Source organism: Rasamsonia emersonii (genome assembly GCF_000968595.1).
Source record: "Rasamsonia emersonii CBS 393.64 chromosome Unknown ctg1118621760590, whole genome shotgun sequence".
Classification (NCBI taxonomy): Eukaryota; Fungi; Ascomycota; class Eurotiomycetes; order Eurotiales; family Trichocomaceae; genus Rasamsonia; species Rasamsonia emersonii.
Window position 1 is genome coordinate 1 of NW_013562880.1, and position 23,866 is coordinate 23,866.

The window sequence follows — 23,866 nt, forward strand, 5'->3', positions numbered from 1 at the left end:
GTAGTCGATCCATTGGCGGTAGACCCCTTTAGGGAGGATGCATGGGGAGATGACATCGCGGTAGACGAGGCTTTGGACGATGCCTTGGTAGATGTGTCGGTGCCGGCAGTTGGAGTTGTAGTAGGAGTGTGAGCTGCCGGAGACGATGCCTCTGGAGACGACGCCTTGGGAGACGCCTGGGAAGATGACACCCTGCTGGACGCCTTCGAGGCTGATTTGGACGGCGATGGAGTGGAATGGCTGGCTGCAGAGCTCGACTTGGAGGCTGCAGGAGACGACTTGACGGTGGACCTTGCTGGAGAGGACTTGACAGTCGATCCTGAAGGAGACGATGCTGGCGTCGACTTCGGGGTCTGGCTTGCAGGGGTCGAGCTCCGAACCGAAGTCTTAAAAGTCGAGGCACGACTGGATCGTGGACTAGGCGTAGGACTGCCCAGGTCGACAGTCGACGAGTCAATGACGACCGCATCGCTCGCCAGCGAGACCACGTCGGTGCCAATCGTGTAGGCAGAACCCGGCCGCACCGTCAGCGAGGGCGAGACGACGAAGTCTGTTGCATTCTGGCCGTTCAGGGACAGCGTCTCGCCGGCCAGGGTCACCGTGATGTCCGCCTCATCGCGCTTGTGCTGCTGCTGCGGCGGCGGCGGGGGCAGCGCAGAGATAGAGCCATCGCGGTTCGGACGCGATGCGTCCTCTCCGTTGGCCGGGCTGAGCATTCGCGCGCCCAGGCCGAAGAAGGCGTAATTGTCGGCGTTGGCATCGGCCTTGTTGGGGGAAAACTTGACCACGTTCTTCCATCCTGCGGTGAGTTAGCGAGGAAGAATGAATGTCCGGCGCATCGACGGGCCTGCTCACCGTAACCGACATCCCTCGTTCGCCGGACGTTTTTGATCGCATGGGTCATCTCGTGCAGCATCGTGTGATCAAACAGACTCGCTGCGTCCATGGCGGTTCGCATACCGAACAGGTCCTGGATCTTGTCGCTCGCCCGGGAGAGGATGGCTTTGGCGCTGATGTCTCTCTGCAGGGGTCAGCAGGAGCTTTTCTTTGTTTCTTCGCGCAGAGAATACATACCCAGTACCTGATCTTATACCCGTTGCTAGCTTGCAGATACCATCTGCACACCTGGATCTGGGAGACGATGCCGGGGCGCGGTGCCACTGTCCAGGCCTGTGACGCGGTCAGCCTCACATCCTCGTATGTAGATATAACCCTACGAAGTAAGAACTTACCTCGGTTTTATCGGTGTTCAGGGTTGACTTGCAACGAAGGTCGATCTGTCTCATATCCATGTCCCTCCCCAGATCGTGGTCGCAGGCCACTTTTGGGTCCTTTTGGCCGCTGCACCTCTCCCCCATGGTGTACCGAGCGTAGTCGCAGTAGATAATCACGTCGTCATCGGGCAGCGCACCCTGGGGCCGGGGCGTGGGATCGCCGGTGCCAGTCTTGTCAAAGCTCCGCACCTGCTGGAAGACGTTGATGATGTGCTCGGTATTCAGGCTGCTCTCGTCCAGCTGGTCGCCATTCATGGCTACGCCGAACACGAGTTTCATCAGGTCCAGCTGGTCCTGGGTGGCGGTGCCCGCGCGAATGGCGTCGATGATGTCCAGCGACAGCTGGGCCTGGTTGAAGGCTTCTTTCATGCCGTTGACTATGAGATCGTGGTAGTCTGTTGCATTGCATTAGCAGCTCGTCTCCATGTCGGACACTCCTGACTTACTCCATTTGCTGGTGGTGCAGGAGCCATCGAGGATCCAGGCGTTGGCCTGGCCGAGAACGGCCAGAACAAGAGCAAGACTGTTGAATGCCCTCATTTCGGTTGTATACCCTCGATACTTGACAATGAAGAATAAGAAACACGACGGTGTCTCATTGTCCCTTTATATACATATACAGACTCCTCTATACAATCCAACATATCCAACATACCAGCCTAGGTCTACATCGAGCTGCCAGGGAAAGTCAGCTACGGCTGAGATACGGCCCCATCATGCATCCAGGATGTCGTAAATCCGGTACCTGGCAGGTTAATAATCAGGCGAATGACATGTAGAAGACAACCAACCACCTGAAAGAGGTAAAGACTGCCCTAACCTGAAGGATCGTAGCGGCTCTTTATGGCTTTCAGGGATTTATTTATAGGCTGCATAGAACTTAGGGTTTTGTGCTGCTGACTAGATGTCTATCTGAAACTGAATCTTTGTAGGTAAACAAGCGTGCCTGCTCCAGGTAGTATTGATGCCGCAGGCACCCATGTCGAACTGACAGGCCATTTCCGCAAACCAACACGTCCATACATCCTCCTGCATCGTTGATTGATCCGCGGAAGATCAGCTCCGGCAGGCTAGTTGCCGTAGTGGCCGGCCTGACGGACCGGGGTGCATAATCTCTGCCAGTGACAGCTTGCACATACCCAAGAATAGTAACGCTACTGCCACGAGGCTGAGGAAGGGCGAGCGGAGTAGCAGATGGATGATTTTCTCCCGACAGTCCGATTGGTGTGCCTGCAGAAGTAACTGCTAAGAATGAACCGGCGCATGCGGACTTTAGTATAATGTAGGCTTCTAGAAGTATGTACTGTACGTACATGTAATATAAATAGCAAGATCAGTGACAAGTCTCTACGAGTATGTATGTACACGTCCAGGAAAAGAAACAACCTGCAAACCCTACCTATCCCATACAAGAAAGACTATGACCCTTGCGCAAGCCTGTTGCTTCTGCTGAAACGTGCCATCAAGTAGACATGCTGTTATTTTTTTTCTTCCATTCTATAAATAATAATAAGATCGTCACTCGTACCGTCATACATGTATGTAAAATGCCTAAGCAAGCCGATAATGTGCACATAGTATCCTAGTTATACCAACTTAGGCAGGTGGCATTCTAATGTAAAAATCTTTTTTTTAACAAGAACAAAAAAAAAAGAAATAGCGCCTTATTCAAACTTTCAGAGTGACTACACTGCTATCTCATTATGAGCGCTGGCACAATGAGTTGTTGAGAAAAAAAATAAAAACTGCTCCAAATTCCAATATTAAATAAATGAATACCAACTACTAGTCCGAGAAAAACCATGACATGAGTAATAATAATCCTGCAGTTTCAGGGACTAAAACAAAAGCTTAGTGTAGTAATTTACTTTATGTAGTCCTGTACATAGGCGCCAGGTAAAACCCAGAGATAATAAGATTGTAAAGATGAGGACTATTCGTACCTAGTAGATCTTGCAGAGTATTCCCGTATTTGCACGACGAACTTAGCTAAAGAACTACGCGAGCGAGCGTTCCTATACTGTACAGAATATTAACACTCTTTGGTAATACGTCTCCAGTTTACTTATATACCACTTGTCACTGAAAGAAACATCTTTCCGTCCTCTCCTTTTGCTTCGATATACTATATGTACTGTACTGTCTCTTTATTTCCTGTCCACAATTAGTCCACGATTAGAGGTCTAGAATTGTATCAATTAGTAACTGCCGCGCTTTCTATATATTCTCCTTATACAGATATATGTATGTATGTTGATGCGATGTCCCTGTTGGATTGACTGATTTTTTTTCTCTTATATATACCTGTTTTTAGGAGCAGAATAGTCTTTGTATCATTTACTGTATCTTTATTTTTCTTCCTTTTATTTACTTTCTTTTCTTTTTTCTTTTCTTTTCTTTTCTTTTTTTTCTTGTTTTTTCTTTTTTTTTTTTAAAAAAAATTAGAAAGGGCGCTCTCGACGGAACCCGTCTCCGCATCCCCCACTGATAAATTAAAGACAGTCAACAGAACAGGCAATGTAACTGTCTAGCAGAATCAAGGCCTCTTGTCGAGAGCATACTCTCAAATCCGACACTCCGCTCGTCTCGGCAATCCAATAGAAGCATGCGAACGCATCAGGTGTGTTGCCTAGATTTGCCTTATCCATGCTCTGTCGGAATCAATCAGAAGCTGATAACTCGTATCCCATGTTATGTTGATAGCTAGCAAGGAGCTTCGATATCAGGCAGCAGGAAAATGCATGCAGAGGAAGGAGATCAAGTCTGGCCTTGCAGTACATATTTATGAGCAGTCGGCACTTCTATACCCATAGATCCCTAAGTACAGTACATTATTCAGAGTTCCTTCCTACCGTCTCTTCTCGAGCAGTTGCACCGTATACAGACAGCACATGGCGGACCTCCCTCCAATGGAATATCGCTTATTGGGCCGGACAGGGCTCAAAGTCTCGGTCCTGGCCCTGGGCAGTTGGCTCACATATGGTGGGCATATTGACGATGGTTTATCGATATCAACTGAACTGTCTCTTTCATACAGTAACAAGAGAACCAACTGATGACCTGCAGAGACGGCGTTTGCCTGTCTGAAAGCGGCGTATGACGCGGGCATCAACTTCTTCGACACGGCAGAGGAATACGCTGCAGGCCAGGCCGAAGTCCTGCTGGGCAAGGCCATCAAAAAGTACGGATGGAAGGAGAACCACCTGGTGACTTCGACGAAGGTGAGCGAGAAAAAAAAAGACCAGCTCATCAAAACGCATGCTCATGTATATCTATCTTTAGCTCTACTACGGCTTCGCCAACGCAAAAGACCCCCGCACCCCACTCAGCAACATCGGTTTCTCATGCAAACACATCGTCGAGGGCATGGCGCTTTCACTGAAACGGCTAGATCTGCCCTACGTCGACATCGTCTTCACTCATCGCCCAGACCGCCAGACTCCGATGGAGGAGATTGTCTGGGGCTTCAACTACCTCATCCACACCAGAAAGGCCATTCACTGAGGCACATCCGAGTGGTCTGCCAGCGAGATTGCAGACGCATGGTAAATTGCCGATCGCCTGGGTCTGGTGGGACCAGTGGTCGAGCAGCCGCAGTACAACCTACTCAAGCACAAGCACGTGGAAAGGGAATATCGCTGGCTGTACAATGCGCCTCACGGGCTGGAATTAACCGTGTTCGCGCCGATCAAGATGGGCATTCTCACGGGGAAATATAATGATATGGCCGCATCTTTGCCAGATAGCAGGATGGCAGCAGGAGACAAGCTCAACGAGTTTGTCAAGAGCTTTGCCGCATCCTTTGGAAACAAAACCTGGCAGAAGAGACTGGCTGTTGTGGCAGGATTGAAACCGATTGCCAACGACCTGGAATGTTCCCTCCCGCAGCTGGCGTTGGCCTGGGTGCTGAAGAACCAAAACGTGTCATCCTTGATCATGGGCGCGTCTAGACCGGAGCAGATTGCAGAAAACGTGCGCGCGCTGGAAGTGGCAAAGAGGTTGACGCCGGATGTCATGGCGAGAATTGAGGATGTCGTCCAGAACAGGCCAAAAGAGGAGCCGTTGCGATTTGAGTAGCGGAGATTCAATTAGATCTTCGTCTATCAGACCTTTTAATAACTGGTGGTAGTCCCATGTGGGTGGGCTCTGTGGGCAGGCATCTGTAGGAAGAATATCAGTTTTAGCGCTTTTGACGACTATCGTTATGAAACAAGCAACCAAAGACTCACTCTTGCGGGATTTTCTGAAGCATTCTAACAGTGGCTCTAGTTGTCGGAGATCAGAATATTCTGCTTCAGTGAGGTCATCCTGTGGCGGAGGGAGGTATAGGTCCCCAAACAGATGATACATCTTTGGAAAGGCCGTCCTCCTGTCCACAATAACAGAAGTAGCAAATGATCTGTACAAGTGATAATGAAGACTGACTCAAATGGTGGTAGACTCTCTGCTATGTCTCAGAGGAGTCCAGAAGGATGGGATACCATACACAGGGAAGTATCTTGAAAGCGTCAAGGTGGAAGCGAGGCGTGTTGTAGAAGATTAGAAAGGTCGGATGCTAAGAAGTGGAAGATGGAGGTAGACGGGAGAAGAGAAGAGGAAATGTGAAGGTCATAAATACAAGATGCAGATGGCCACTTCCGATATCCATAGGGGATCCCGAGGGTTTTGAACTACCGTCGATCGACGGTCTATCGACCGTATGAAAAAAAATTACCTAGTAGATATCTGAAAAGAAAAGATACTCGCCAGACCATATAAAAAATCAGACGCCTTAAAAACATTGACGTCTTTAAAAAAAAAGCAAATAACCTTTTTCTTATTTTTACAACTAAGATTTAACCACTAATCAGTTTACGACTACTAACTAGTTTACAACTACTAAATTTTCTACGACGAAGGATTTATTTGATAAAGGCTAGATTCAAACTACAGCTTCTACTTTTTAGGAAGAAAATGAGTTTTTTTTTATCATTTCTATACTAATCTAACTAGGCTATCTAAGCTATCTAAATTTCCAGAGTTGTGTTAAGAGATATTATAAAGCCACATACTTCAGTGCTGCCAAAACCTGACGTTTTCCCAAAATCTAACGTTTCCCAAAATCTGACTTTTTATAATAAAAGACCGCCAAATGACTATTTTCAGACGTTTTTTTAATAAAACGATGGTTAAAAAACCTATAAAGTAGTAAAAAAGAACCCTTAAATACCGTCACCTGACGGTAGTTTGAAACCCTGGGATCCCGTAAGGATATTGTGAGATATTTCCCTTATTGGTAGGTGATCTTGGAATGGAGGTGCCGGCCCAGCGGTAGTCTTCTGACTTTCCAACAAAGAAGATTAATTAAGGGGCTTTCCCTTAGATCCATGAAAAGAGCCTACTTTTGTGAACGGAATTCTGCCCACCCTTGTCAAGGAGTTTATGTGATTATCCCTAAGAGAATCGGGTTCAGCAGGTGTTGATAACATGATTCTTGATGGGGACGTAATTTTCATGAGACTGGCCGGGTGGCGCAATGGGTTAGTAATAGCCACTACACCTATTACTCAGATTTACAATACTAACATTACTACAGTAGCGCGTCAGATTTCGGCTCTGAAGGTTGCGCGTTCGAGTCGCGTCCCGGTCGTTTTTTTTTCTTTCACTGGCTACTCCGAACTGGAACTTGGTGAAACAGGACTGGTACTGTACCGTACATACATTCATACGCTGTCGGAACAAGATGTACAACGTTACATTACGGAGTACATCGATACTTAGGGCTTAGGGCCTGGCCTGGCATGGTGTCACAAGACAGGAAAAAAAAACTCTACGCATCTACGCATCTTTGTCCACTTCAAATACTGATGATAAGCCTTTTCGAAAGCTGAGAAATCGCATGGATTTCATTTACCTACCTATCTATGATCACAAATTAATTGGCCAGTGTTGTTTGTTTGTTAGCTTTGTTTATTGTGAACTGAACTGAGCTGAACTGAATGAAGCTGTGCTACAATGCAAGTAAGTGAGGAATTTTAATAAAAAGAACTTTTTCGAATATTCTTTAATTGATTGAATGGTATTTATTTACATGACACAAAAAAGAAGCAAAAGATCCGATAAAACATGCTGTACAAGAAAGAAAGAGAGAAAGAAACAGACAGGAAGAAACAGACAGAGAGAGATGAGAGAGATGAGATGAGACGAGACGACTACCCATCTATCTCATCTGCCACCCATCTACCCATCTACCTCTACCTATATCTGTCTATCTAACTATCTATCTATCCATCTGTCTAGCTAGATGTCAATCGCAGAAGATGAGGCGAAGAAGGAAATTTGTCGGCTTACGACACGACATCCGTCCCGATCGTGGCGACGATTTCTTCGTGCCGATCCGCCTGTCCTCGGTAGGAGCGGCGGCCCCGCAGGAACCAGTCGGCTAGGATGATGACCATGACGACGCCGTACACGGCGGAGATGTAGTTCATCGCTGGAAAGGAGATGATTAGTATGGTGATATAGGAAAATATCTAGGAGGGTACTCAGTTTGACGGTCACTTACTGCCAGCAGTCGCCGGGTAGACCGACGGAAACGAGTACATGACCAGCGTGAACAGCGTCCAGGCCAACACGACGTAGTTGCAGACCAGCCCGATGGGCCCCAGCCAGAACGGCCCGTGGGTGATGTTGTTGCGGCCCTTGATCAGCAGACACACGATGGGGATCGAGTACGAGATGTACAGCAGCACGATGCACGCCGTCACCATGCTGTTGAACGCCGTCGTCGAGCCCAGATACAGCAGCCCCAGCAGTGCCACGATGAAGCAGCTGACCGTGTGCGCGACCAGGGGCACGTCCAGCTTGGGGTGGATCTTGGACAGCCACTGATGGCCTGGAACACCGCGGTCGCGCGCGAACGACCAGCACAGCCGCGACTGCCAGGTGTGCGACGCGATCAGGCACCCGATACCAGTCGCCAGCACGAGCGACTCGAGCACGATGGCGCCCGCCACGTTGTGCAGCGCCTGGTGGTACAGCTCCAGGATGGGCACGCCCGTCGGCGTCGTCAGCAGCGGCTGCAGGTCGGAGATGCTGAAGAACATGGAGATACAGTAGAACCACGAGGTGACGAAGCCGATGCCGACGGTTCCCAAAATGGCGATCGGGATGGCCTTCTCGGGCTTACCAACCTCCTCGGCCATGTGGGTGGCCGAGTCGAGACAGGCGAACACCCAGTTCGGGTTGATCAGGCCGACAATGAAGGCGAGCCCGTCCGACGCCCAGCCGGTCGAGTTGACAAAGGTCGCCCAGACGAACTTGGCGTCGGAGTGGGTGGGCGCGGCGGCGGGCACGGTGATCAGGATGACGACAAAGGAGATCAGGGAGGTATACAACGACACAGTGGCTACACGGGGCAGCACCTTGCCGACGCAGTTGAAGATGTAGGAAAACACACTGACGGCCTGGTAGGCAACGACGGTATGCCAGGGCTGGGGAGTACTATCCACGGTCATGTTAGTCTGGACATTTTCGGGACTGGGCAGGCAGACGGGCCGTACAATTCAGGATGGGCGAGCTGATACATGCCGACGCAAGCGGATCCAAGGCCCAGGGCAACACTGGCGGAGGTGAAGATGGCACCGGCCCAGGCAAACCAGCCGGTCAGGTACGAGGCAAAGTTGGCATAACGGCGCGGGGCGAGCTCGTTGGCCCAGAAATACTGGCCTCCAGCATTGGGCATGGCGCTGGCCAGTTCAGACAGGGTGACGCCGACACAGGTCGAGATGATGGCCATGAAGGGGATGCCGTAGATGGTCAGGACAGTGCCGCCCGAGTTGATACCGGTGATCAGCGATGCCGAGATACCGAACCAGGAGTTGGTCAGCGAGAAGCCCACACCCAGCAGCGACAGCACGGAGAAGTTGCGCTGCATGTCCTGGGTGTAGCCCATCTCGGCCAGCTTGAGGGCATCTTCGTCCAGGGAGCTGAGGTCGACATTGTCGTTGGCGGCGCGCGGGACGGCGCCGATCTTCTCGTCTTTACCCATGGCTAGAAGTACGGGCAGCTAGAAATCGGGCAGAGCGCGCTGGGCAGTCAAAGAAAGAGTCGAGTTTCCGGGTGAGAGTCTGGGGGAAAGGTCCGGGGAAGGTCCAAGGGCTGAAATCCACGGGTCAACAGTCCACAGGTCAGCAATCGCAGGGCACCGATGGGCAGGATTGGCGCATATGGGCTTGCAGCGTGAAACCGGGCGAGAACAGCGGGATAAGAGCAATCAGCGAGACAGAAGCAATCCACCGGGTTGTCGCGAGGGCAGGCGAGATGCGGAATGCGAGGGCGTCCGCCAGGTCAATGGCAGCACACTACTCTGATACAGTACTGTACGCAATCGCAGAGCGAGCAAAGAGACACAAGAAGGACCGCTTGTTGATCTGCAGTTAGGAACAGAACAGCACGACAAAAAAAAAAACAGACAGGACAGATTGGACTGCTGCGGTGTCGGCCGTGGCCAGGACCACCAGGTCGAGATCCGGCGCGACAGGCAGGCGAGACAGCGAGACAGAGAGACAGAGAGACAGAGAGACAGAGAGACAGCAAGGGAGACGGTAGCAGCGAGGACGGGATGCAGCAAGGGCGCGCTGCCGCCTTTTTACACTGCGGGCGACGTCAAAAATTTGCAGGAGCCCATGAGGGAGATAAGGCGTCTATCCAAGGAGCAAGTTTTAGCGACTGTCATGGCAGCTGCCCTATCAGGCACGTGCTCAGACTCCACCCGCCGCAGCTCCGCTCTGACGGCGCAGAGCCCTGCCAGCGTCTGCCAATGCAGCGGCCAGGATACCGCCGGTCTGGAGCAGTCTGCTGCCAGCTGCGTAATCATTGTGCAGCGTTCTCTTATCTCTCTTCTTTTTGCTTTTTCTTTCTTTTTTCCTGCGTTGCATCGACAGAGCAGCAGTCGATGCTGTCAGCGAGGGGCGGTCGGCGAATGACCTCATCGCCTGCAGCCTGCGTGTGCGGCGCCTCTGATTGGCGGGGACCCGCGAGCTAAGACTTATTAAAAATTTTTCAATTGGCTGTCGCCGCTAGCGGCCCCCACTGCCTGAGCGCTGATTGGTGGTCCATGCCGTACCTCCGCCAATCAGGGCAGGCTAGATTATTACTTGCCGAAGTGGATCTCGACCGGCTATTGTCGCGCCGCCAGGAACGGCAACCATGCGGGTCCAGTTGCCCTTTCGGGCGCGGAGCCAGCGCATCGTATTTCCTTGCTGTCAGTCCTGGGCTGCTACGTACGGTACAGAGTAATCGGTACGTAGTCCTAGCTGGGTACTGAGATACCTACGTAGGTATCTGCTATGGTCCAATGCCAGTCATTCTGTAGACTTATCTCCCAGTTCGCTGGACTGCCCTCTGCTGACTCACCGGTACCAGACGGAGTGATGTCGTGGGTCGGATGGGGACGCAGTATTCGATTTTATTTCATATAATATTTATTATGAGCAGAGTATCCCAGCGACCATAGCATGTCGTATACGGTGGAGGCAATGATTGGCCCAGACGGACGGTACGGTATGGTACGGAATCGTATGGTACGGACGTACAGTACCATTGGCCGGCATACCTACCTGCCTATCCGGGTAAGGAAGGCGGCGTCAGAGCGTCGTTCCACCAGGCAGATCTGTGCGTGCATGTGCTGACAGCTACACTGGGATGCAGATAGCTTCCTGCTGGATGGTACGTACGTGTATTACCAGAACAAGTCGCTTTCCGTCTGAAGCCATAGACCTAAGTCATTAATACTACTGCCGACGAATTTCAAGCTCAGCAATAGGAAGAAGATTGCACTGATAAAGTTCTGTTTTTCTCTCTACACTCTAGATCTTTTTTTTTTGACCAGACGTTCCATAAACTCAGGATTCGAGCAGCCATATTATATTAGTTCAACAGGTCGAAATAAACACAAGATAGCATGTCTGCAGATAGCTTTTCCATATCAGTGCAAAATGTGACACGGGACAGATATTATCTCTTCTGAGCAGTTTACCATCGCAATAGCCAAGTTTTGGTCAGTCTTGTTGTTGTTGAGGCGGGGAAAGTACAGAGCCATGATCTGCTCGAACTATTGGAATTCTGCAAATTCATCGTATTTAGATAGCGGGTCCCCAGTTCGCTAGCGTTGTTGTCAAGAGACATATCATCTAGATCATCACGGTTGGTCCTTTCTTTGCTTTTTGAATAGAGAGAGTCGGCCTCCATGTCATCCGACTCAACTGTTTCTTCACCATCAATCATTCGCGTGTAATAATATTTAGGTGGCGGCGTTGGTATTGGATTGTTAGCAGTTTTTGAGAATGAACAGAGCTGAATCTCGATTTGGAAATGACCTAGAGAGGATCCTCTTTGTCCCTAGTAATATTAAAGTAATCTACTAGTTATTGTCCCCTTGCCCATGTGAAGCGTTTAGTCAAGATAATTGAGGTGCCAAAGAAAGGACAAGTGTTATCTTGCCACTTTTATCTAACCACAGCAGGTTCCAAAAAGCAACAGTCTTAATAAACAGTAGTGCAAACCAATGATAAATTGCTTATGAAACAGGCAGTGGTATAGAAAACAAGAGTGCTTTTTAGTCAGCAAACTGGCCAAGTGATGGCCTGTTTTCAATTGAGACACTGATGAAGTAACAGTTTTAAATCTTCCCTTGTTCTCATTAAGTGCTGTGATGTAGATATTTCCGCGCCCTTTACCTCACTGGACAAGAAACCTATTGTCATATAGTGGTGCCTGAGTCTCCTAACTGTACCTCAGGCACCCAGCCTAGTCTCAGCTTGCTTAGCTTAACAGTCTCGGCCGCAAGCCATCTGATAGAGTATCCAATCAAAACAAGCTAAGACTCTAATCCATAGATGTATATATGTTGCCTGTCCTCCCAACACTTTGTACATCTGAAGAACTGTCGACTTCCAGCTGTAATGACCATTCAAGTTGTGGTCATCTTCATCTTGCTTGATGTTGGATAGAAATGATGTTTGGTGTGGGCCCTGGATGTGATGGATGAGTTATTAACAATTCTGCAATTTTGGCTGCATTATTAACACCTACAACGCATATTGGATTGTTGAAAGCATGCATGACGCCGAATTATGTCTTGTACCTAACATGCTCACTGTGGAGACCTCAGGGAACTTGACTTTCAGGCTTGTCTGTTCTCATGCCATTCAACCTCTGAGTCGAACCTTCAGCAGAGATCGAATGTCGAGTCAGGCCCTGACGATGGCTTCTGTATGCATCCAGGGAGATGATAGACTTGATCTAGCTCTCCTTGCTGATCCTGTGCTGCACTTATAGGCTGGTGTGAAATGGGCCGGACTTGATTACCTTCACGGTGCCTTGACCTAAATATTTGGGCAGTTCGAGATGGTATCCTCTACATCCCAGTCGTCGTGAATGTCATGGCCTGATCGTAGAATAGGACCAGCTTGTTGCCCTTTTCGCCTTCCAGGATAAGTTCTCGGTCTAGATCAAGGTCAATGAATTTCGTGACCTTTCCGCGGACACTAGTCAATAGCAATTTCTTATTTTCTAGAACCTATCTCCGTAATCCTTCGTCGTAGAGGTACCTGGGAAGGTATATTGACAGCCTCAGCCACAACCTTTGCTTATGTGCCCTTACCTGGATAAGGACAGGCTGCAGGTATATGAACAATCTTGCCCCAGGGCCATTGGAATGTATCTTTGGCACTTTCTTACTTTTCTTTTAGCTACAGCAAACCTTGGCTCTATCTTTGAAAATCATCTTGATTGCACTGGCAGGAAGGATTTCGTGGAAGTGGTACAGCAGGACTGTTTGCCATGAGTCATCGAGAGCCCGCTTGGGGTATGTCCAATCACTGTTGGAAATACCTGCAATACTTGCAGGAGTTCCAGATTGCGCAAGTAAATTCATCTAAGCATTATCTATCAGGTTGTCTATCCAAATTTTGTCTTATAAAACTTCTATTTAATCCCCATCAGTCATACATCATAATGGAAAGTGTTCCTATTGACTATAATCTTTTACCAGGAATTGTCCCTGGACTCGCCACACAAAATCTTTGTCCATGGCAACAATGACCATTGACGAGCTTCCATTTCATAATCAACATTCCAGCTCCGATCCTACTCCTGTAAGCCTGTCTGTCTCTCCGAAAAGAAGCCGAAATCCAAAACTCCCAAGTTTCTTGTTGTATTGTCACACGACAAACCCATTGTCAGACCGTATGGACAGTCCATGCTCAGACCACATGGCTGCTCCATCTTCAGGTCGGATGGGGGGTCCATTGATGTATGACAATCACGTGTATGGGTTATCCATAGGTATGTGTAGTCTGGAGCACCCTTGATCATAGCTCTGTCAAGCATCTTCCATACAGAATGAATACGGCATTTCCACGCTACACTTGTGGTCATAAGCTCTGTGCAGACCAGTCTTCAAGAAGTGGATCAAAATACTTAGCCATGTGGTGCATATGGCTCCCGCAAAGCTATAATCAATAACCTTATGCAGAAGATGCACATTGAGGAGACATGATTGACATCGATAATGATCTGTCGACAGTTAACTCCTGGATAAGTTCCAACCCCAACCCAAACTCTGATTTGAAGAGTTAATGGGAGGCTGGCGGACTAAACCAGACACGGTAACAATGGAACGAAGGAGTTGGGTTTTTGGGAACCAGTTTGAAGGGAGACGTCAAGGAGGTGAGCTTGTTTTTACATTTACCTGAAGTAATCTGATTGTTTGCGACAATGATTCAGATCGATGACCTGACATGTATGGAAAGAGGGCGATTTGCATTCTTTAATTATCATGTGGATCGTAAACGTAAAAGGAGAGGAAATAATTATTTCTCTCTCCTTAGTAACCATTACGGAACTTTGGATATTCATCTTGGCAACTTGTAATAGTAGGTATGCACTGGCTTATGATGATCAGTAATCACAGCTATAAATCTATACGAATAGATAAATGCGGGTAGATATATGCTGGTAGAAGATTATTAATCGATACCTGTTGATCTAGTATTTTTTTTCCACATAGGAATCGCTTCACTGAGTCGGCGTCTTCCAGACTTGCTGCTTACCAAGGCACATTATTATGTCAAATTGAACCTGTCTTGCCTAGCACTTGCACCGGTTATTTCACGGCTTTAACATTTGCAACAGCAAATAATGACGCACAATAGAGGTCGACTCGCGAAATATTCATATGAGACTATCAGCTCTGATAATAGGAAATATGTCTGGAATACGAAGCACTTGGGGACAGATCCACTGAATTTATTTAACCCGCGATGAACAGCACGACTGCATCTGCGTCCACTGCTATGGAGATCAACCATCGATATTAATTCAGTCGCGTTGAAGAGTGAGAGATCATTGTGCAAATATTACAGCAATCTGACTTATCGATTAACACCTTGTGAAAATATCGAGTTCCTAGGAGGAGCCATTAGCGTGTACGAAATCCTTTCGAAAGATTCTGGACCTTGAAAAAAAAAAGTTGTGTGAAAGTATGAAAGAAATGCATTCCTTGTCTATCCTGAGCATGGAAATCTTGATCTATCTCAGAGCCACAGCAAGCGAACCAGACAAAAACACCAAAAAAAAAGCCAAAAAGCCAAAAACCGTCTATCTATACCAGAGCAATTTCAACCAAGAAAAACAACAGCAAAACCCCGTATTCTAGGATATCCCGCACCGATGAGCAATATCCCATACCCATGAGCACAGAATTCCCATCATGTCAAGCAAATCCAGTCCAGCGAGTTCACACAGCGAGTTCACCAGTTCAGTGACGTGGTGGCTTCGCTCAGTGGATAATACCCTTTGCCTTCAGGACTTGACCAAGCTGAGCAAGCTCAGCCTGACTCAGGCCATTGTACAGCAGAGACGCGGAGCCCATGACGATCGGAACAGGACCACCCTCCTGAGTAGGGTGGCCGGTAACCAGAGTCGCGAGATCCATGCAAGCGGGAGGAACGCCGTCAGCTTCAACGCCTGTCGGAAAAACCTGTATCATTCATCAGTAATATAGGAACAGTTGCAAACGCACCATTGTTAGGCTTTCCTTTCAGATAGATTTTCTCACTCTTGAGCTGGTTCTCGCACTGCTCCCAGGCTTGCTCAGACACGCCCGGCGGGAAACCAGCCGGGACGCCACGCTTGTGTCCGCCCTTGCTCTTGGCTGCTGCAGCGCTAATGCCACCAGCGATGGCACCGCTGGCCATACTGGCGACAGCAGAGTCAGCGGCGGTGATAGCCTCAGCAGTCATGCCCAGGGCGGGTCCGAGAGCAGCGGCGAATGGAGCTGGGCAGTATTGCACCAGGGAGAGGAGAGCAGCGGCAGAGATGGCGGCGAGGCTGAAGACGCGCATTTTGATGGTGTGGTTGGAGAGAATTGGTTGTTTTGTTTGTTTAAGACGAGGAAAGAGGCAGGAGAAGTAGTTTGAAGAGATTTACTTTGTGACTGTAGAAGCTGTTGTTGTTTTTGTTGTTGCTGTTGTTGTCGACTGGATGATGGTGTTTCCCCTCGATGCGAAAGGGGTTTATATAATTCATGTCTGCACCACGATCATGATGCCAAACAGTCAAGATTGCATCTCGATCAAGCTATCCGAAGCTATTGCAGAGTGAATGATTGGGGCCAGCATCTCAGGATCAAGGAATCCTCCCGAGATTGCCTGAGGAGGGCAAGATGGGAGTCCATGATGGTGGAGAGAGCCAAGAAACAAGCTCCACCGCTTCGGAACAGACAGCTGGTCGTTGTGGAGTGCTGAGCTGGCGAGCAAGCTTAGGGGTGGGTTCCTGAACCGGTGATGATAGAAAATGATATTTCTAGAAGGAATAGTGGGCTGTTCCTGAAGAACCAAATCCAGAATGGGCAAGGAACGGACATGGGGGCTGGCGCCACTGTCGTCGTTCCGTCAACCTTAAAACGAGTATAGTTTTGACAGGCTGTCAGCCACGCGGGGTGAGCAGCAGCCTATTCGTCGATTCTGTAACCTGGGGGCCGGAGGGCTGCAGAGCACACGCCTCCCCATCGTTCATGTGGATCCCCTGCTTTCTTTGACGTCATTCGATTTGTTTATTCTTGCATCAGGGGGAGTTGACCAATTGCTAAAACAGGAACATGGCTACGATTGAGTTAAGTGGCTCAAACTCTGCTCGAACCATCCCCGGAAAATTAATAAGCTATTAATAACACGCCAGAGGCCGTTCCCCCCCGGAATATTAACAATATCTTCATAATACACTGAAAAAGGAAAGTGATAGCATGACCCCAAGCATCTTGACTTCCGAGGCTTTCTAGAATCCCAGCCCCTTCCTCAGTGTGTATATCATATGACGATCGAGAAAGACGAAGGATCGGATATCCACAGTCTATCCAGATTAAATAGTCCTTGGGGCTGTTTACCTTAATGCTATGCTTAAGCATGCTGGATCTAAAGTAGATCTAGAGTTGAAACTTATCGGCCATACCTTACGTACAGTATGTAGTCGGATTGTCCACTCCATCACGTCTGGAAGTTCCATCATTTTATAGCACTAAGGACGGTCCGTAGCTAGTTTGGAAGGATCGTCGCTCCTCACACACACTTGCAGGTTAGGAATCTATCTGCCCTAATTCCATTATTCTTCCAGTACTAGGATTGCCAATCTCCGCTAATCCCCACAGAATTCTTCCATCCTCCTTCCATTCTGGACCCCAAGGCATCAAACTGGTGGAGCTGAGCTCATTTGGTTATCACAGATAGACTCCATCATAACCTTGTGCTGTGAGCAGACGTTAAACTTCAACTGATTTATCTGGCTTGGGATCCTGCCCTCCAACCCTGTCTATCCAGCCAAGACAACAGCAGAGTCAGTTCCTTGACTCCAAAACATGTATAAATAACCCCATCTAGTAGATTGATCTCCCTCTTCGTCCCCCATGCCACGATCTTTCCACTTCCAAACCATAACTTTCCCATACCTAGCTAATTGACATTCATTCCCTTACTATCAAAAATCATCAAAATCATCAAAATGAAGCTCGCATCCGCCGCCGCCGTCTCTATCGGCACCCTCCTCGCCCTCCTCCAGCTGACGCCCGCTCCTTTCAACGCCATTGTCATTGCCCTGGACTGCGGTGTCGCTGGTGCCGTCACGTCACAAATAATCGGGCACACTGTGGGCAAAAAGGGCGGCAAGTATGACGAATCCATTGACTTTGTGGAGGAGCGCGATCAAGATCCGTTTGCGGGCCTGCCGCAGCCCGCCGCCGATGAGTGCAAGGCCCAGCTCAAGGGCGCCAAGGTGAACTTTAAGTCTCTGGGTCTCTTTAGAAGTGGTTTTCTTGGTTATTCTCTTTAGAAGTTGTTTTTTTTTTGGTTAATGCAGAGCAGACCTGAAGCATAGGTTTATGCTTAAGTAGTGGTTACAGCCAATCAGACTGATAGAGCAGACAATTGGTTTGTTGGTTTCTGTACGTCATCAAATAGGATTACTTTGAAGAAGAAGCCAACCAATACGAGACTGTTATTTATGCCATATCCAATGACAAAACTTCATTTATTATAATCTTTCTCCTAATCAGATTGCAATGAATTGCCGTTTGGGGGCTGGATTCTCTCCACTCGAAAACTCCAGTAAGAAGAGCAGAGCACTGCTAAAAGATTCATTCTCCTGCCGATCGATGGCCATCTGACCCACGGCATATGCCCTTGACGATGATGATCTGATAGGTCTGCAGATTTTTCGCCGGGATATAAGGCATCCATGATCGACGGGATGGTTGTCTCTACATGCAGACGAAAGGGGTAGAAAGGCAGGATTTAATACCTGCCTGGTCCACAGAACAGCAGATCTCTTGATAGGCTGGGTCATGGATTCTAAAATTATAACAAGAACCACAGCGAGGGGATAACATTCTGATTCGCGGTTGGAGCATGGCATCGCACTTGGAGTCTATGTATGGATTTCCCGATCAAGCGTTGGTTAAAGATGATCACTTGAATTTGCCAATAAGAACTTAGCCCAGCAGTCCTTGGTCCACCAGGCGGTGCTGTGATGTGCGTTTAAGCGTGCGGGGGCCGTTATCATCCAAGATAGAATAATCCAAGTCTATTATTAAACTAAAATACATGTTGCTCTCCTCATGCTTACCAAATCACGATAAATTCCCGTCCAAGAAATATCCTTATTATTACTCAATCTCACAATTCTAAATCCTGCCAACATGTCCAGCCATTTCAGGAAAAGCAACATGAGCAACAAATCCCTCCAACCCCCTCTCCACCCCATCGCCATCCGGGCAGAGCACATCGCCCAACGCGAGACTGCTCGAAGTCCGGCCCAAGTGCGACTCGCACGCGGCCGACGACTACACCATCAAAGACGACGCCGACGGCTCGACCCTCTTCACTGTCACGGGCACCAAATTCGGCGATCGCTCCGCGCGCGAGTTCCGCGACCGATCGGACCTGCCGCTCTTCGAGCTCCGGCGTGCGCTCGCCTTGCGACGGCCGCTGCGAGTCCGACTGCCGGGCAACGACAAGGAGGAGCTCGTCGAAGTGAACCCGAAACGGCCCTTGGGGAACTTTGATCTCACGTTGCGGAACGCTGCTGCGACAGATGCCAAGAATGAGGCTGACAGGACGGTCACGCTTGAGGTCCATCAGACGTCTCCCGCCTTCTGGTTGACCTTCGAGGTCATGGCAGGTGACAGGCAGGTGGTCGACGTGCGCGAGAGCGTGCAGAAGAATAAAACGATTGGCACGCTCCCCCATGAGTGGCCCAGGTTGCCTCCGCCTCGGCAGGTGCTGGATGTCCGGGTGGCAGAGGGGTCGATTTGTCGCTGGTGAGTTGCTCGAGGTTATCATTTGGTTTGACTCTGCTGGGACTGACTGTATAGGCGACGCTGGTTGCGGTGATTGTGTCCGATTGGCATTATAGCGGCAACCGACGAGGGACGTAGGTTATTCATGGAGATACATTGATTGATCATTCATTATTCTCGCAATGTTGCTTCTAGTTTCTTTAATTGTATTGCAATAGCAGATAGATAGAGTAAACCAACATGTCTACTTTCAAATATTACATGATCTAAGGTACATTACGTCTTGATATTACATCCCCATCGTGACACAGTAAATCTTCGGATACTCCCACTTGGGCACGCTCCAGAAGAAAAACGCAAGAACCCAGGCAAAGCCCAATACTTTGGCAACTCCATTCCTCCTCCATCCTTCCCAGACCGTCCCCCACCCAGACGTCTTAGCGGTGGAGCGCATCCACCTCCCCACCACCGTTTCGCCCGTGGCGGCGACAAAATTCAGCGCGAACCACCTCGTATCGCGCCAGTAACTGCACCGATTCCCGGTCTGCCAGGTGACCATCGAATGGGATAGTCCTGACAAGAGAAACACAAACGCAGGCACAAACACCTTTTCGGCGGCGGATCCCGCTGACAGCCGCAACACCTGTCGCGACGCCCACACCCCGTAGCTCGTGTACGGCCGGTACACGATCCGATGCCAGAACCGGCCCCAGAACCGCCGGATACTGTATGCCTCAAGCGGGCTGCCGAAGAGCGGCGGCCACTCGTGCGGCTCGTCCCACCGCAGGATGACCGCGAAGAGAATGGCGACTCCCGTGTGCGCATACTCGATGCCGATGACGTTGGCCCAGATCCAGCGGACGGCAAAGATTGTCCGGAGCAGGGTCTCGCGGACAGTCACCGCGGGGGCTTGGGAGAGCAGGAGCCGGCGGAAGTAGACTTCCTGGTCTGGAGCGAATTCGACGATGGAGAATGGCTTGAAGGCGTCAGGGAAGATGCGCGAGACGAGGTAGGTGTTGATCAGGTAATACACCAGCAGTTTGGAGAGACGCCTCAGGACGAATGCGGTTCTTGAAAGCTTGTTCTGCTGCTGCTGCATTCGGGGAGCGTTGGGCACCTCCTGGGGCGTGTTGAGGAGTCGCGGGTTTCCCCAGATCTTATACGCGGCGTGCAGGTCCCATTGTTTTGGATTTGGCAAGGTCCATTTCTCGATGTAGAGCACCGAAGTGATGTGGATAACGTAGATGATTACGACAAACCCCCAGAGATGGTTGAGAAGCGGCAGAAAGGCGAGGTAGTTGAGAGTGGTAAAGGAGAGGATTGCCGGGAGGAGGATGGCCGGGAGGAAGTAGAGACGATAGCGCTGCGAGACATTCAGCGCGACGCAGGAGATGAAGCTGGACAGGATAAACGATGTCACTGGAATCAAGGCCGGAAGGTAGGCGGTGATGGCCGGCATGGTGAGTGCTGGTGGTTATCCTGTTCTGCATCGCTCTCCACCGGCGTGATCACCTCCTTCTATATGTTTCTTCGTGATACACATCTGCGACAGGCTTCTGTTTTTCCAACCAACATAATCCTATTTTTACCATCCCCACATATGTTATGTCTCGCCCCCATTCGGATTGGATCCACCTGTCTCCAACAATGGGGCGATCAACACGTTAGATCCACTGCGGTGCCGGCCAAAAGCTTGAGTCAGCCTTGCCATGCCTTAGGGGGCGAGAAAGTGGAGCCATGATATGATCTCTATCTTGGCTTGCGTTGTTGTGTTGCTCAATAAAATGATAACGAGGGCGTACTCATAAAGACTTGTCGACTCGACTTCGACCTTCGACTGTCACCTGTCGACCTGTCCAACATCTTGTTTGATGACATCTCTGTCTATCCTACATTGAAGAGGTATTACCTGGTATCCCTACCCCAGAGAAATTGGATATCCTTAGCTAACATTATCAGTCCGAAGCTATCATTCCACATCTCTACAAGATGCCTCGCCCATCAGCCAAAGACCCCTACACCGACTCCTCGTCCCTCGAGTCGCAATCACGCCTCAAGAAGCGAACAGGATACTTTCGACAGCTTACATGGAAGCAGATCCTTCTGCGAGGACTCATCTCGGTTTTGATCGGGTTGACTGTTGGCGCGATTGTGGGGGTGATTGTCCGCTATGCGTGATTCACGGAATAGAGAAGTAACGAGGCTGGACCGAGTACTCTGGGAATTTTGTCGATATTGAATGATCATTCTGTTGTTTTGTGATATGAGCATGGCATGATACTATGATGTTGGAATTGTATTTAATAGGATTTCTGTCAGATTAGATTGTATATGCCGGGAAAATGAGATTCTATTTGCCATTAATTATATTCATACCAGGGTATTTTATAACTGATGATTTTGTAATATCTCGACATTGTTCGAGAAATGTCATGTAAGGAATGTCGCCTTGAAGACATAGAAGAGCCTTCGTAGAAGATTCTGCGAATGGGTTGGTATTCACCCATTGTGATCTTTGCCTCTTTGCCAAAAAAAAAAAAGAATAGGCAGTAATCCCCCCTTAAGAAAAGAAAAGCGAAAGAGAGAATGAGGGAGATAAGGTCTGCGTTGTCACAGAAATTGTTGACTGAGAAAAGTAGCAGTTTCTACGGTGAACACTCTTACACTCCAAATATATGAAATTGGCAAGAGAACCAACATACGGAGTATGCATAATAAAGAGGAAGATGACTAGTACAAATTCTTCTGCGTTGCACTGTCCAAATTTCCGGTGCATTGGCTTATGGTGGCCTTTAGGGGAATTCTTTTCGAACAACCTGAGATTAAATTTATTTATAATTTATATATTTTTATACTACCTATCTTTTAATTATGATTACTATCCCTCAACATAATATATCAACAGGATCACAAACATCCGACACTGAGAGGCTATACATGCATAATCGACCAGCAGAAAATATATATCTTCCTCGCACTAAGAAAATATATATATCTGTCATCTTCCCTCCTACTTACTACGTAACTCTACCCCTATAACAACTACCATTAAACTAATAATATCATACGCCTTTATAATAGGCAACAAGCTCAAGAATTCGAATTAGATAGAACTAGAGTTCTAAAGGCTATCTTCTCTATAAGCCTATATATTCTGCTTTATAGATAAAGCCAAATAGCTTGTGAGAACGGAGAGCCTTACTGGCAGCCTAACTAACTGGTCTTAGCGCAGTGGGCTAAGGCTAGTGCTCAGCAGTTTATGACTTTATGTTAATGCAAAAGAATGCTTGATTGGTCTACGTGGCATTTGGGGCCGCAAAACATTACTTATATACATGCCAATTCGGCTGTTCCCACTGACACTTAGAGATATTGTTTAATGAGACTTGGGATCTTATAATCTTTTTCTATAAAATATTAGCTAGTAGGATCTTAGAGTAAAACCAAGGACTTGTTATTAATCCATATATTTCTCGATTGTGTTGCGTGGATATTAATAGAGCTGGAATCTCTGAGAGCATTGCTGGCCCTTTTTAACAGCCCTCAAATACACTTTTATGTGTACTACTGCCTGTCTCTAGCAATTATTTCTTTGGACACTTTTATCTGCAAAGCAGAGCAATAAGCCACATTATTCTGGCATGCAATCAAAGCACTTTCATGTGCACTTAAGTAACAATAGGGATAACGAAAGCATGACCAAACATGACCAACATGTCCTCTCCTTTTCTACAGCACTCTGCCAACGCTAAGTTGCTTGGGAGACCCCCTACCTGCTGTTATTTCTATGGCTCAGTCTGCCTAAGTCTTAGTAATTTCATCATTATTCCATTTTGGTCTGATTTAAGAACAATGTGCCAAAGGAGGGCAGGGGGAATCCCCTCGCTTTCTACTTTCGCCTATTATCTTCTTTTCTAGACCGCTGGAGAAAAGTGCTTTAATTTAGTATATGGTGCTGCCTTAACATTTTCGCTATTACTGAGATTGCAACAGAGGTATGAACTTTCTCTCACATTTATGGAACATTTCTAAGGTTCTGCTTTATTGTCTATAGATCTTAGATAATACTAAGCTAGCTGACGTCGATAAGGCTGGCTAAATCCACTGTAGAGTCTAAACCAACAGAGGCGTCAGTTACCCCAGATATCTTCAATGTTGGATTAACCTTCCTCCAACCTGTGAGCTAATTTTTTTGCCCCCAACTTGTTGACTGCCACTTGGGCATTGCTGCTCCCTCCTTCATTCGAGATGGCATCATAATCGTCATCCCTGCATCCTCTTCATCTACAACTGCGCCGCTTCGATGTTGATGCTTCTTGGCCACCCATCTCCTCCACGGCTTGTATATAAGCACACTCAACCCACCTATAACAACAAAACATCCGCAGATCGAACCGCCAATAACATCATAATAGTCTCCGGCCGTTTGCACTCCGTCCCAGAATTTACCAGTTGGCTTAGCAGCATTGAGCACCAGGGTGAGCAGTTGAATCACGCCAATCACAATGGCGACCATGACAGTCAGGCTCGTTAAAACGATCGAGTAATAGGATTCCTTTCTCAAAGTGGAGATTCAAATAGAACAAAGATTTAATCTCTCACAATATCATGAACGAATCGCGTTGACGAGGCCAGCCTTAAAGCGGCGATGTTTGTGATACCTACAGACGTACTCGTGATAACTTTTTTATCTCTTGTAACACCTCCTTCCACGCTCTGTACATGTAGAAATCTCCTCAGAAAGATATCCCCAGAATAACGA

At 48.4% G+C, this 23,866-nt stretch overlaps 9 protein-coding genes across 9 annotated transcripts; 3 read left to right on the plus strand and 6 right to left on the minus strand.

Moving 5' to 3' along the window:
* Positions 1–2: 2 nt before the first annotated feature.
* T310_7796 (uncharacterized protein) lies at positions 3–1,814 on the minus strand (the record flags this gene model as incomplete). The annotated part of the gene is made up of 5 exons (XM_013469408.1): positions 3–799; positions 856–1,021; positions 1,075–1,170; positions 1,233–1,669; positions 1,721–1,814. Coding segments are annotated over 5 exons (1,590 nt in total), but the record flags the coding sequence as incomplete, so codon positions are not given.
* A 340-nt stretch (positions 1,815–2,154) lies between these two features.
* On the minus strand, positions 2,155–2,812 carry T310_7797 (uncharacterized protein; the record flags this gene model as incomplete). The annotated part of the gene is made up of 3 exons (XM_013469409.1): positions 2,155–2,577; positions 2,685–2,749; positions 2,803–2,812. The coding sequence occupies 3 exons, from the start codon at positions 2,810–2,812 to the stop codon at positions 2,155–2,157; spliced, it is 498 nt and encodes a 165-aa protein (XP_013324863.1).
* A 1,353-nt stretch (positions 2,813–4,165) lies between these two features.
* On the plus strand, positions 4,166–5,351 carry T310_7798 (Voltage-gated potassium channel subunit beta-2; the record flags this gene model as incomplete). Its single annotated transcript, XM_013469410.1, has 4 exons — positions 4,166–4,256; positions 4,341–4,495; positions 4,666–4,819; positions 4,855–5,351. 4 exons carry the CDS (start codon positions 4,166–4,168, stop codon positions 5,349–5,351), a joined length of 897 nt encoding a protein of 298 aa, XP_013324864.1.
* Positions 5,352–7,507: 2,156 nt separating this feature from the next.
* T310_7799 (Choline transport protein) lies at positions 7,508–9,303 on the minus strand (the record flags this gene model as incomplete). Its single annotated transcript, XM_013469411.1, has 4 exons — positions 7,508–7,511; positions 7,605–7,746; positions 7,819–8,756; positions 8,816–9,303. 4 exons carry the CDS (start codon positions 9,301–9,303, stop codon positions 7,508–7,510), a joined length of 1,572 nt encoding a protein of 523 aa, XP_013324865.1.
* A 5,793-nt stretch (positions 9,304–15,096) lies between these two features.
* On the minus strand, positions 15,097–15,661 carry T310_7800 (uncharacterized protein; the record flags this gene model as incomplete). The annotated part of the gene is made up of 2 exons (XM_013469412.1): positions 15,097–15,284; positions 15,340–15,661. The coding sequence occupies 2 exons, from the start codon at positions 15,659–15,661 to the stop codon at positions 15,097–15,099; spliced, it is 510 nt and encodes a 169-aa protein (XP_013324866.1).
* Positions 15,662–17,312: 1,651 nt separating this feature from the next.
* On the plus strand, positions 17,313–18,301 carry T310_7801 (uncharacterized protein; the record flags this gene model as incomplete). The annotated part of the gene is made up of 4 exons (XM_013469413.1): positions 17,313–17,582; positions 17,710–17,751; positions 17,863–17,914; positions 18,174–18,301. 4 exons carry the CDS (start codon positions 17,313–17,315, stop codon positions 18,299–18,301), a joined length of 492 nt encoding a protein of 163 aa, XP_013324867.1.
* Positions 18,302–18,504: 203 nt separating this feature from the next.
* On the plus strand, positions 18,505–19,198 carry T310_7802 (Uncharacterized protein; the record flags this gene model as incomplete). Its single annotated transcript, XM_013469414.1, has 3 exons — positions 18,505–18,613; positions 18,663–19,125; positions 19,180–19,198. 3 exons carry the CDS (start codon positions 18,505–18,507, stop codon positions 19,196–19,198), a joined length of 591 nt encoding a protein of 196 aa, XP_013324868.1.
* A 195-nt stretch (positions 19,199–19,393) lies between these two features.
* T310_7803 (uncharacterized protein) lies at positions 19,394–20,563 on the minus strand (the record flags this gene model as incomplete). Its single annotated transcript, XM_013469415.1, has 1 exon — positions 19,394–20,563. One exon carries the CDS (start codon positions 20,561–20,563, stop codon positions 19,394–19,396), a length of 1,170 nt encoding a protein of 389 aa, XP_013324869.1.
* A 2,724-nt stretch (positions 20,564–23,287) lies between these two features.
* Positions 23,288–23,866, minus strand: T310_7804 (uncharacterized protein; the record flags this gene model as incomplete). Its single annotated transcript, XM_013469416.1, has 3 exons — positions 23,288–23,659; positions 23,707–23,765; positions 23,827–23,866. Coding segments are annotated over 3 exons (471 nt in total), but the record flags the coding sequence as incomplete, so codon positions are not given.